General features: G+C 48.4%; 1 protein-coding gene across 2 annotated transcripts in view; it reads left to right on the top strand.

The window, feature by feature from the left end:
• Positions 1-4,619: 4,619 nt before the first annotated feature.
• The window catches only part of PPP1R8 (protein phosphatase 1 regulatory subunit 8), a 29,427-nt gene continuing 20,172 nt past the window's right edge, over positions 4,620-13,874 (top strand). For both annotated transcript variants that reach the window (XM_067530755.1, XM_067530754.1), the window contains exon 1: positions 4,620-4,703. In XM_067530755.1, the coding sequence (XP_067386856.1) occupies positions 4,639-4,703 (65 nt within the window). In that variant the 5' untranslated portion in view covers positions 4,620-4,638. The remainder of the gene's footprint in view (positions 4,704-13,874) is intronic.

Here is a 13,874-nt window from a genome sequence, read left to right as displayed (position 1 = left end):
TGAATGATCTCATTATCCAACATGGTGTTGCTGGTAAGTATGCAACTCGGGTAGCAAATTTCCTGACCGAGTTGAGGGCTGCATTGTCAATTGTGATAATGGGATTGTGGTACTCTGGAGCTGCGTGAACAATTGCACTATGAACGGATTTAAGCGAGCACGGTTTGGATGCAGGTTTTCCCACTTTCTTGCCCAAGCAGCTGTCGTCGCGCTGGTGCTATCGATGCCACAAGCCCTTCTCCTCAATGAGCTGCCACCCTGAGCTAAAGGCCCTCATCTGTCCATGGCTGTAGTGATTTGGCCAGTGACTGCGCATATAATGCAGGTTGCCCTTTCATGCCATCCTCTCTGTTAATGCCAATGTTCTTCTGCATCATCTGCCAATCCGGGCAGGGGGCTTGGTTGGCAGTTACTCACACTTACCCGAGATGAGTGGAGGGTGGGAGGCTATCACAGACAGATTAGCTCTGCCCTGAGCTCACTAGGAACCCTATGGTGAGGGAAGTTTATCCCCTGAGCTACCATTATCACCAGCCTGGCCCGGATCTATGCGCTGCCTGCTAGCTGCCTGCACTCAGTCGTTTATTTTTAAGATCTCTTGGAAGCAAAGGGTTTTCCCTTTTGTGTTCTATTTTTAATGACATTAAACGAAAGTGTCCTCTCCTCTCCAGCCTGTTTGCTGAGACAGAGACTGCGAAGGTGGCAGATGCTGCTAGTGTAGGAAAAAGGAGGTTGTTTCACGGGGCTTGCAGGAACAAGGGAAGCACTTAAAAATATTCTATTGGCAGAATCCACGCTGAGAGTATTAGTCTAAAGGATTTAGAACCTAGAAGTGGGACTAACTGCCACAATTCGGCACTGTATAATTATCATCAATGTCTATGTACCACCCAACTCTTCTGTTGTGTGCCCAGATCTGACTGGGAAAGAATTGCAAGGGCATTTTGAATCCTGTTACACAGAGAAGCATTCCCAGCAATGTCAGCCCTCCTGGATCCAGCACAGCCACAGCCTCAAGCCTCTGAAGTGCAGCAGGGTTGACTTAAAACAGGCATGCAGTCCTGATCATCTCACGGCAGAGGGTTGCCCCCTATGCAGGCAAACCTGGCATCTGCCCCTGTGCGTAGTGACCTCCTCCATGCCCATTCAAACACCATGCCTGAGCACAGGCCTGCAGAGCCCATGCTTAGTGTAAAGCCCCCTCAGGAGTTGCCCATTCTGTTGGAGGTCCCAATCTATTGATGAAAATACTGCCAATGAGGGACTACATCCTCTCCCCAGTGAGACTGAACCTTGCATGATGAGCCTGGTCTACACTGGCAGTGGTGCTCAACGGGAGATACGCGTACCAGGCATTGTATCTGAATAGGCATGTAGGAGGATACTACGCACAGGGGCAGATGAGGGTGAATTATCAATGGCCAGTAGGATTAAAGGATAATAGAAGGCATCTTAAAACCATATGAAGAACAAGAAAAGCCTGATGTCGAGTATAGGGCTAATGCTAGATGCAAATTGTAAATCGTGATGTTGAAAGATTCCAAGCAAGGGTGAGTCCACCTCCTGCCCGGAAAGCTTTTCTGATGTTTAATCACCCTCACAGCAAGAAAATTTGCATTTTATTTTAAGGCTGAATTTGTCTAACTTCATCTTCCATCCAGTGGTTCTTATGTCTTTGTGAGCAAGGTCAAAAAGGCCGACACGGTCAGATCTCGTCTGGGTGTAAGTACCGCTCAACGTTCTCTCCATAAGCTGAAGTGTGAACTCCTTTGGCCTCACACCAGGCGGCTTGTTTTCCAGCACCTGGATCATTTTTGTGGCTTGTCTTTGAACTCTCTCCAATATTTCCATATCCTTCTTGAAGTGTGGACACCAGAACTAGACACAGTATTCTAGTACAGTGGTTCTCAAACTTTTTAAATGGAGCCCCCCCCCCCCCCCCCCGTGGACTTTTGTCTAACAATTGTGCCCCCTTTTCCCCTTTCTGAAAAGGGGGGGCCCTTTCAGAAAAATACAGGGAGGTGCTTCCCACGCTGTAGGCCCTAACAATCACGCCTCCCTCCCCCGAACCCCCCGTTCAGGAAAAAACCAGGATCTACAGCACGAGAAGTGGAGTGCGGCAGCAGCAACAAGGGGAGCAGCGAGCATGGGTAGCAGAGCAGGGAGTGTGCCCAGCACTGGCAAGGGGCTGCTGCAGGTGGGCAGCTGCTGCTTCCGTCTCCAGCTGGACCCAGCTCTGTCCCCTGCTCTGCGCCCTCCCATGATCCATCTCACCCCACCCCTCCCCCCCCCCCCCCAGTTTGAGAACCACTGTTCTAGTAGAAGATTTAGCAGGGCACTCCCTACTTCTACCTGATAATCCCGTTTATACATCCTAGGATCGCATTAGCCCTTTTTGCTTAAGCACTGCACTGGGAGCTCGGTGATTATCAGTGATGACCCTTAAGTCCTCTGAGTCATTGCTTTCCAATCCATCCTCCTTCCTGGAGGTAGAGGCTGTATTTGTGGTTCCTAGATGTGCTACCTTGGATTTGGCTGTATCAAAAACACATTGTGCTGGCTTGTGACCATTTAACAGGCTGATTCAGATCACGCCGTAGCAGTAACCTATCCTCATTTACTCCTGCGGGAATTCTGCACCAAAAAATTAAATACTCTGCACACAATATTTTATAATTCTGCATATTTTATTTGTCAAAATAACTATCTAATCATGCCAGTTTCAATTATTTCAGTAATTTATTTCAAAATACCTGTCAGCAATACAGACAACACAAAAGATTCAGGAAATATTTTTTGACAAATAGATTCCTTACTAGTCATATCAATACAGAACTAAGTAATATTTTGTTTAAACTATAATACAGAAATGTATTTCCCACCCCCCTCAGAAGCAGTGCAAAGACTTGGGGGAGTCAGGGGTAATGGAGGAGCTGAGGAACAGGGAAGTAATTGCTGGGAAGGAGCCTGGAAGAGAACCTAGAGGGTTGTTGGGTGTGCATGGAAGAAGTATGGAACAGCTTTTTTTTTTAAGGGGGCAGGGATTATTAGGGAGTTGGGGATCCTCCACTATGCAGACCCTAGCTGACCCTTAGCCTCTCCCATTCAGACAGGCACATCTGCCTATGTCTCTGTGTGTCCCTGCACCCGCACTCAGCCATCCCATCCTCATCTGTCCCTGCACCCCTACTCAGCCATCCCCCTCCTCCCATCTTTTCTGCACCCCAAGCCACTCCCCTCCCCCATGTCCCTGTACCCCACTCCCATTCAGCCCTGGCTCAATGGTGTTACCCCACTAGCTCCTGTGCCCCTGCTCCAGTCTGTCCCCCTATTAGCCCTTCTGAACCTCAATCTGTGACTCCCCAGCAGCCCATGTGCCCCACTTTGTCCATCCCCCCCATATCCTGTGCTTCCTCAACAAGCTCCGTGGGCAGGGTGCTGTGAGGAATGCAGCCTCTGCACCCTCCCTTGCTGCAGCTGGCTGCTTCAGCCCATGAAGGATGGAAGAAGTATGGAACAGCTTTTTTTTAAGGGGGGAGGGATTATTAGGCCTTCTCTTCTGGCATCACAGCAGCCCCTGGTGGGCTAAAGGTGTAACTGCAGCGCCTCTCCAGCAGAATATATCTTCTGTAGGGGGAAAAAAATTGGCGGGGGACATGAATTCTGCATGTGCGCAGTGGTGCAGAATTCCCCCAGGTGTACTCATTATTTAGTATGCCACCATTCTTTGTTTCATTTGCAATCTTTAAAAGCAAAGATTTTATATCATTTAAATTGCTGATAAAATATTAACTAGTGTCCATCAGACTAAGGACCGATCCCTGGGGGACCTCGCTAGAAGTAGCCCAGCTCATTGATATCTCCCTGTTTGCAACTACAGTGCGAGGTCAGGCAAGGAGCCAGTTTTAAATCCATCCCTGTGCCCTATTAGGTCCATATAATGCATGGTTTTTACAGGTCGGGCGGTACGATTTCAAGTAGCGTAGTGAAATCCAGGTGCGCTGTATCAACACCATTGCCTGCAGCAACCTGCCCGCCAGCCTGGCCACAGCAGGGCACCGGCTTTGTCTGAGGAGACCCTGGGCCGGAAACCGGGCTGATGGGCACGACCCAGTTTAGTCTCTAGTTGGTAGTCCGGAATTAACTCTGCCATCATTTTGCCCAGCCCGGGCCCGGGCACTGCGCCCCTCCCCCCAGCCTGGGCCCGGCACTGCGCCCCTCCCCCCCAGCCTGGGCCCGGCACTGCGCCCCTCCCCCCAGCCTGGGCCCGGCACTGCGCCCCTCCCCCCATCCTGGGCCCGGCACTGCACCCCTCCCCCCAGCCTGGGCCTGGCACTGCGCCCCTCCCCCCAGCCCGGGCACTGCTCCCCTCCCCCCATCCTGGGCCCGGCACTGCACCCCTCCCCCCAGCCTGGGCCCGGCACTGCGCCCCTCCTCCCCAGCCCGGGCACTCCGCCCCTCCCCCCATCCTGGGCCCGACCCGGGCACTCCGCTCTCCCGTCCGTCCCGCTCCCGAGCCAACCATTCACTGTGACGGGAGCGGCGCGTGGTGCATGCCGGGCCCGCCTCCCGGCCGGTCCTCCAGCTTCCCAGCCTGCCCCGGGCCCGCCCGCCTAGTTGAATGGGGGTAGAGGCAAGATGGCGGCGAACGCGAACTCCGGCGGCGGCACTGGCGGCGTCTCGCTCTTCGACTGCCCGAGCTGGTGAGCGCGGCCGGGGCTGCCCGCGGGGCCGGGCCGGGCCGGGCCGGGAGCGGCCTTGGCACCCGTGCTGTGCGGCCGGGCCCGGGCCGGGCCGGGCCGGGGAGAGCTGGCCCCGTGCTCTCGGGCTGGGCCGTGGCACCCATGCTGTGGGGCTGGGCGCTGGGGGGCGGGGCTGGCACCCGGGCGCTAGGGCCGGGCACTGGGGAGTGGGGCTGGGGGGCCGGCGCTGGGGCTGGGGTCGGTGCCAGTGCCGGTGCCCTGCCTGCGGTGCGGCAGAGCCTCTCGTCAGCAAAGTATCGACCAAGGTACAGAGCTTGGGTCGGGGTGTCTGTCCTAAGCCGAGTGTAAATGTCTGTCTGTCAGTCTGTCAGGTACGGGCTGTGCAGCGCGGTGGGAGTGGGAGTCCTGGATTGTATTCCAGGGGCAGCGACTGATTCCTGCTGGGGCTTGGGTCAAATCACCTTCCTTCCCTGTGCCTCAGTTTCCTTGTCTGTACCATGAGGGTAACAAACCCCTGCTTTCCCCCGCGGGTTCAGGCTGGTGAGCGGTTCAGGAAACACTGGGAATGTGCAAAGTGAAGCCGGGCACCTTGGGAGTGTGGTGGTTGCTCAGGGGGCTACTGCTCACGTGCTGGAACTTGTGCAAAGTGCGGATGAATGAACTTCCGATATAAATGGTGCTCTGTGTTGAAGATTGCTGCTGAAGTAAGAAGCATGTTTTGGAAGTGGTGTGAAATGTTTTTCTGATAAATGTTTCCCCAGGATTTTAGAGAAATAGGGAGTTGGGGCAGAGTAAACTAAGGCCTTGGCATGCACTTCAAAAGTGTGAGAAACCTGTTAACTTGAAATTGGCTTTGATTTTGTTTTCATTATTCTGAGTGAAAAGTGAGGGGGAGACTGTCAGAGGGGATGCAGAGTGTGAAATGTGAAAGTATTACGGGCTTGGTTGGTCCTGTTCTCTTTGGAGCTACAGATAGCAAAGGCCTATTTGGTCATCCACATCATCTTCCTTGCACAGTGCAGGATTGTTCTCATCAATGCATTCAAGTCCTGTGCTCGGGCTAGCATAGGAGAAAAACTACAGTAAAAACATTAAAGTTGCAAAGTCAAGCACTTAAAAATTAGGAAATGCCAGTATTAAGGTAGCCTAATTCCAACCCTTGTTTGTATGCATTTGATCAAGTCTTTACTGGTGTGATCACCTCTTATTTCTTCCACAAGGTCTCAGCTGTATTCAGTGGATAGTGCTCCCCAAATGTGTATCTGTTCAATATTGCTTTTTATGCTTCTCATCCCTTGAATCACCCCATGCTTTATTTACTGCACACCGTTTAAACCTTGCACTGAATACAGAACTACTAATTTACTTATGGGCTTTTCTGTGGTTCTTATCATTATAGTATCTGAGAGTTTCACAAACATTAAAGAACAGCCCTCTGAGGCAGTATGGTGGTAGTTCTCTATCTGTAAAATGGGGATATAATACAAAGGGAGATTAAAGCCAAAATTGTTAAATATCAGCTATTCATGGCTGCCTAAATTGAGATGGTTTGAGCCTGATGTTTCAGTGTACTTAACATATTGATAACACTTCATATGCTCAAAACAAAGAGCTATCACTGACTTCACTTGCAGTTGAGTGCTCAGCACTTCTGCAAATCTGGCCCCAGATGTCTCAGGTCAGGCACCCAGAAAATGAGAAACACAATCAGTGACCACCTGTGAAAAGTTTCGTTTAAGTGACTTGCCACGCATCACATAGGAACTCTGTGGCACAGGCAGGTATAGAATCCAATTCTCAAGAATAGGATTCAATTGCCTTAACCAGGAGACCATCCTCTCTCTCCCTGCAGTCCCACATATTCCCACTGGCAATGAACAAGGTAGGGGTCCTACAGACAACAGTCTCATTCACCACACAACCCTGATTCATTCCCTGAGCACCAGCCGTCATGGGCACTGAAGAAGGCAGAAAAGAAAGTATGTTGTTAAAGGCTTATAATGCATACACACATGGGTTGAATTAAAATTGTGTGTGTGACCTTCATTCTAGCACTTTAACTTTAGACAGCTTAACTTGCAACCTGTGTTCTTTTAATATAGGTTTTTAACTGTAATTTCCTGTTTAAAAAAAAAATCTGTGAGGTGGAATTATATTGACCCTCACGTGGGTCATCAGCAGGATTGGGACCTGTAGGCCACAGACTTGTACAATTTGAGGGCCGAGTAGCTGGTAGCAGCAGTAGTCTCTTATCCCCGATGGGGATCAGCCACTAGATGATGATGAAGAGATGCACATTTTATCAGTGGGATTCTCAGCTATTTTCCGGACAGGAATGTTGAGACTAGGAAAGGAACTGAGGACATCCAAGGTTCTGGAGTGGAGTGTGCTCTAGCAATTATACATTTTCTGTCCCTGCCTCTGGCTTCTGTCCTCTGCTCCTTTTGTTCCCAGCCCACCCCTGCCCCCTACCCATACTCCTCACCTCTTTGCATTCAGGCAGCTTCCTCCTTCTCTATGGCATTGCAAGCACAAGTTCTGTTTATCTGACATCACAGTGAGGAAATGCCCTCCTTAGCCCTGGTCAGGAGCGTAGTCAGTCCAGGTACTACATAGGAGCTGTGTGAGGATGGCTCATACTTAATGCATTCAGAGAAGAATGCTGCTGGCTTTTAACAAACATCTACTGAGCATGTGTGAACTGCAGTTTTTCAGAGGCTTTTAACTTGTCCAGATTCAGTGGATTTACACTAGGACAACAAAAGTTGCATCTCTGCAAGAGCAACGTCCCTGACAAATTTCAAGTTCCTCCTCCAAAGCATGGAGGTGATAAAACTTCTCAGTTAAATCAGTGAAAGAATTTTCTAGCACCAGGAAAATGTTGGTTTGCATAACTTTTCTCTTGAAAACAGATTTTTACTGACACTTTCAAAAAATTCAACCTGAGGCAGGCATCCAGAATGCAAAATTTCAGCCCCACTGTTTAAAGTTTGGTATGTTTATAAGTAACTCAAAACGGGGTCTTTGTAATAGAAAGGCACGCTCCGCTATTAGTGTCTGTGTTTTAACCAGTTGCGGGGAGGAGCCCTGCTTGCAGGTGGACAAACTTAGTTTTAATTTCTTCTGTACTGAAATGTGGGCTACAAAGTCTAGATGTAAGCAAATTGGTGGGTTTATAAAAACTGGGTATGTAAATCACATGTATACAGATGAAACATGTAAGCTGTCCTCCAGTTATGCCTCCCTATGCTGGAGAGGGTTTGCAGGAGCAGGCTTCAGCCCTACAGTGTTCCTGAATTCCTGGTTATGTGAATCCTTGATTATCCAAAAGTTTCACTTGTTCCCTGAGACCTTCACATCATGCAGGTGAACCTCAATTCTCTGTGTATGAAATATAACCTGTGTGTAATACAAGACTTGAAATTTTGGTTCGTCGGGAGGCAATTGGCAAGGGAATGGTTGGTTTCAGCAAGCAAGTCTGGAGAAGCTGGTGGTTGGGGCCTCAAGATACTACTAGGATCTACATAAAAATTTGGTGTAAACTGGAACATTTCAAAGACAAAAATTGCACATCACAAGTATCTCTGAGCCAAGGTCAAGCTGTCAATGGTGGAGATGTCACAGTGTTATCTGGAGAGGATGAATGCCTCCAGAGTTCAAGATGTTCCACCTTACCCAACAGTCAGGCACTGGGGTGTGTACAGTAAGGTGGGCCAAGATTTTTATAAAAGGGGTGGCTAAATTTAGTCTCCTAAAACCACATTTAGAGACCTAAATAAGTGGCCTGATTTGAAATTAAAACATTATAATAAAACCTGTCCTTCCCACATCTTTAACAGCTAACACATTTTAAAAATACTTTTTTTTTTTTTTTTTTTTAAATATCTAATCTAGACAAGACCTTATTGCAAAGAGTTCTCAAAGGTAAACTGAAGGTAACTGATGCAATGTTGATAACCTTAGGCCTGTTCTGTACTAGAGACTTTTGTCAATCAACGTCAGTTTTTTGTGCCAAAACAGTGGTGGTGCACACACCGCAATCACCCCTGTCCCCCTCCTGACCCAACTCCCCTGATTTTACGACAAAATAAAACCACCTTGACAAGAAGTGTAGAGCCTTTTGCGTCAAAATTTTAACCACAAAGTGTCAGTTTAGACACCACACTTGGTTGTTGCAGTAAATGGCCTCCAAGAAGTATCCCACAATGCCCATCCTGACCGCTCTGGCTGTCAGTTTGAACTCTGCTGCCCTGCAGCCATCCACCCCGCCCCCTTTAAAGTCCTGGGAATTATTGAAATTCCACTTCCTGCTTGGTGTGGATGGAGACCTCACATCGCATCTTCCCAGCTGACTGTTGCGGTTCCATGCATCAAATGCTCTCCCACTTGGAGCACCCCGGAGCTTCTGGATCTGATAGGCTTTTGGGGAGAGGAGGCTGTGCAGTTCGAGTTCCGCTCCAGCTGAAGGAACTATGATATCTACAGCCAGTTTTCTTGTTTAATGGTGGAGAAGGGCTATGAACGGGGCACGCTGCAGTGCCATGCAAATATCAAGGAGCTGCAGCAGGAGTATCAAAAGGTTAGGGAGTCAAACCATCACTCTGGTGCAGAGCCGAAGACCTGCTGCTTCTATAAGGAGCAGGAAGCCATCCTCAGTGACAACCACACCTCCACTGCCAAGAGACCCGTGGATACTTCCATGGGCCCAGAGACAGCGGAAACCGGAGTCAATCCTGGCAAAGAAGTTGTGGATGAGGAGATTGACTTAGAGGACAGCGTGGAGCAGGGGACTGGGTTGTTTGCTGAATTTGGGAGCCAGGACCTCTTCTCTACCCAAGAGGGTTCGAGCCAATCCCAGCCCTCCAGCTCTGATGTGCGGGATGCAGGAGAGGATAGCTTGGGTAAGTGATTTTTTTTTGAGTTGATGCTGCTCAGTTGCATGAGGTACTGTTGCTGTCTTTTCCTTTGTTGCATTATAGAGCTGGTTGAAGGGATAGAAATGCGCAAGAGTAGCTGTGTTTGCATGTGCTTCCCATTCCTCTGTGCAACAGAAAAGTGTGTTAATGCACACTGAGATTTCAGAGAAATCCTCCAGAGAGATCTCTAGGAAACTTTCCTGGAGGTACTCACCAATCCTGTGCAAGAGATTCCTTGGTAGAACTGCTTTGTTTCTACCTCCATTGTAGGGTACTTCCCCGTGCCAATCGGCAATCACTTGTGCAAGGACCAAAGGAGCACACAGGCAAGCAGCATAGTGACCCAGTCTGAAGCTGCTCGCATGGAGGAGATGCATCTCTGCTCACTCTCAGGAGTGAGATATCAGCTTCTGTGGCCCCGCCTGTTGAAAATGGTGGCACAGTTTGAAATTTTGTCCCTGTCTACCTGCAACAATACCCCCAAACAACCACCCAGAACCTTTCCCCCCAGCTTGAGTGCCCCCTCCCCCTAGGCAAAACTCGCTATGCCCTGGTTGATCATTGACCTGTGCGCTTGCCAGGCAACAGTGAGAAAGTGATGTATTTTACAGTATTGCATCAATGCTGTTATTGCACTCTCAATAACCTTTCAGTTCATTGTTTGTATTTCTACAGATGTGCCCTTGAGGGGAAACCTCTCCACATCTGCCAAGCGCCTGTGGCTGACAAGAAAATGACCATGGAGACGCAAAGAGGAGATCTTCCAAAAACTTCTCCAGTCCTCTGAGGCGGGGGGGAGAACAAAGGGCATGGAGACACTGTGACCGAAAATCAGAGAATTGATCGGCAGGAGAGCAGGGAAAACCAGGAGCAAGTGATGGTGGGTCATGAGCGCATGATAAAAGCCATAGAGGAGCAAACGGAGCTGTTAAAGTTACTCGTAATGCTGCAGACTGAATTCATGCATGCTCGCCCCTCTCCTTGCCAGTTCGTGCCAGAACTGCTTTCCATGCCCTCCCCAAATTCCACTCGCATTCCTACCACATTCCCGGCCCATCTCGGTACTCAGTTCACCCCACCCTTGAGACAGCTTCCAGAACAATAGCTGGACTTACACCTGGCTGTCATAGTGCACCTCGCTGCTTTCTTCCCTCCAGCCCAGCTTTTCGTTTGTGTTGTGAATAATAGCGATTTAATAAAGATGTACTCTCTGAAGAATAAGCAATCTTTGTTTGTCTCTCGGATGCGGTGGTTGTACCTCACATTGATACACAGTGCTAGCAGTCATAGCATGGCACAGCTATGCAGCTAGCAGTCATAGCATGGCACAGTGCTGTTTACAAACACACCTTATTGGTGCTCGTTGTCAAAACGGTTCCTCATGGCCTTCCTGATTTGAATGGACCCCCTGTTGTGCCCCTCTAATAGCCTGGACATCTGGTTGTTCATATTCAGCTGCAAGACAGTCTGCCTCAGTGCTCCACCCAGGAGGAGCCTTTCACCCTTAACTTCACAAGTCTTATGATGCACACAGCAGGTGGTTATAACAATGGGAATATTTTCCTCAGTTAAATCTAATCTGCCATAAAGGCATCATCAGCGAGCTTTTATTCTGCCAAATGCACATTCAACAGTCATTCAACACCTGCTCAACATGTTATTGAAGCACTCCTTGCTGCTATTGAGGTTGCCCATATAAGGCTCCATGAGCCATGGCAGTAAGGGGTAGACTGGGTTTCCCAGGATCACTATGTGCATTTCAACATTCTCCTTTGGAATCTTTTGGTCTGGAAAGAAAGTCCCTGCTTGCAGCTTTCTGTACAGGCCAGTGTTCCTGAAGAGGTGTACATCATGCACCTTCCCTGACCAACCCATGTTAATGTTAGTGAAATGCCCATGGTGATCCACAAGCACCTGCATTACCATAGAGAAATACTCCTTTCTATGGATGTACTCTGTTGCAAGATGGCCTGGGGCCAAAATTGGGATGTGCAACCATCTATCACCCCACCACAGTTAGGGAATCTCACCGCTGCAAAGCCATCCAGTATTTCACACACATTTTCAAGACTCAGTCCTTCGTAGCAGAATGCGATAAATGGCCTTGCACATTTAGGATAACACAGCTCCAGCGGTGGACTTCCCGACTCCAAACTGATCAGCAGCTGGCCAGTGGCAGTCTGGAGTTAGCAGCTTGCACGTGGCGATTGCCCCGCTTTTCTCTGCTGAGGGGGCAGCTCTCATCCTGGTGTCCTTGTGCTGCAGGGCAGGGCTAAGCTCCATACAGAGTTCCATGAAAGGTGACTTTGCACATTCGAAACTTCTGCAGCCACTGCTCATCATCCCAGGCCCGCATAGCGATGTGATCCCATCACTCAGTGCTTGTTCCACATGCCCAAAAGTGGTGGTGCACTGTGTGCAGATGCTCCGTGCATGCAGACAGTAATCCAGCATTGTTTGTTTGCATGGCACTCAGCAGGTCAGGTGCCTGGGATTCCAGTTCTGATTGGGAGCTCATGATACACTGCATGACCAGCCACGACGTGTTCAGCACAGTGACAACAACAGTGGAGAGCAGTGCAGGATCCATCCTTTCAGACAGAGATGGCGGGTGCTCAGGAAACCGGAGCCGTTGAAAAATGCCATGAAATGCAGTCGGAAACCCATGGAATGACGGGATGGAAATCGCTGCATCATGGGACATTGAGCCTGCACCCATGATGCGATCCTCTCTGCCTTCCCACAGCTCCTAGCAGAACAAGGTGTCGAGTTGCACAGTGGGATAGCTGCCCACAGTGCACAGCTCTCACTGTCAATGTTAGAGCACCAACTGTGGACACGCTTCTGTGACACAGTGAGTGCTGTGTGGACAGGCACAAGCGTTGTAATTTACTGCACTTTTTGATCATCGCTGTAACTTGCGTCAACAAAACTTTCTAGTGTAGACCAGGCCTTAGGTAGTAGCACTGAGAAGTGTGAACTGTCCCATTTATCTTAATGTGTTAACACTGAAACCTAAAGATGGCAATCTGAGTATTGTTAGAGACAGTCAACTTGAATTTTCTTAACTGACCTATAAAAAATTAGCTACGTAATAAAACACCCTGTAGTTAGCATCACTTCAATTTTTGAGAATTTCTTTTTTAAAGAATTGTGCTGTGTATTCTGTTTATAAGGGTCTCTTGATTGGGACTGAAAGCACCAACCTCAAACACTTAAGGGCTCAGCCTTCTTTCTCTGTGTGAACACTCCTGTCTACTCCTCTTTCCGTTTGTTTGCTATTACTGATAAACATCTTGTTGCAGAACCTTAGAGATAATCCACATTAGCTCTCCACATTTTGTGAGTAGTCTTTCACCATTTGTTATATTAATCAGTAATCTTCGCTAGAGTGATGTTGGGGATTGATTACTTGTAACAATTATAGATACAAATATTTCAGCTGGAAAACTGATTTTAAAATTGGTGGTGTCCTTTTTAACCATTTCACTGCTGATCACTTTCTAGCCAGTATATTTATTCAGCAATCGCAGACTGCTTCCCTAGATGCTGAAAACTTGCACTGTCACTTGCCCAGCTGCCAAGTCTGACCTCTTCCCTCTGACTTCTACAGTGTAGCCATGTATTTTCAGTACAAAAACCTGAAGCATATTGAAAACGCAAGGGTAGCATAAATAAATGGAACTGATCAAGTTAACAAGAAATTTCGTATTGACTGTATTATTCATTTGCCTATTTAATTCAGCACAAACTCCAATTTCATTTTTCTGATGCTGCTGTAAAATCTTCACTCTGCTGCAGTGGACTATCACAGAATCCACAGACCCAGCCTCAAGATTTACATTGTTTACCATGGAGTATACTGGGCTCTGGCAACAGGAGCTTTCTTCATGGAGGATGCCAATATGCTTTACAGGTTGAACCAACCAAGCCAGGCTACATACAGGAATCTCTTCACCCCTCCAGAAGTGTCAGTGTAAAATGAGGCAACTACTTAACAGTGAAAATGAGTCATGATGGGAGAAAAAAGGACCCTCTCCAATTGAAATTGCTACCATATCCTCCTTCAGGAATCCTCTTGTAGTACAATTCTAAAAGACATAATTATTTCCCATCTTCAGCTGGGAGCCGTTCATTGATGGAAGTAAAGGCCAGAAAAGACCATTACGGTCAGCTAGTCTGATCTGCATAACTCAGGCCATGAAATTTCTTCTAGTGTTTCCTCCAGTAGAAAGTTCTGTGGAAAGGATTTATT

This window comes from Emydura macquarii, unplaced genomic scaffold, assembly GCF_026122565.2.
Source record: "Emydura macquarii macquarii isolate MOO-44397 ecotype Brisbane River unplaced genomic scaffold, CSIRO-AGI_Emac_v2 contig_3113, whole genome shotgun sequence".
Lineage (NCBI taxonomy): Eukaryota > Metazoa > Chordata > Testudines > Chelidae > Emydura > Emydura macquarii.
Note: the sequence above shows the minus strand (reverse complement) of the source record. Positions and strands in the feature narration are given on the sequence as shown.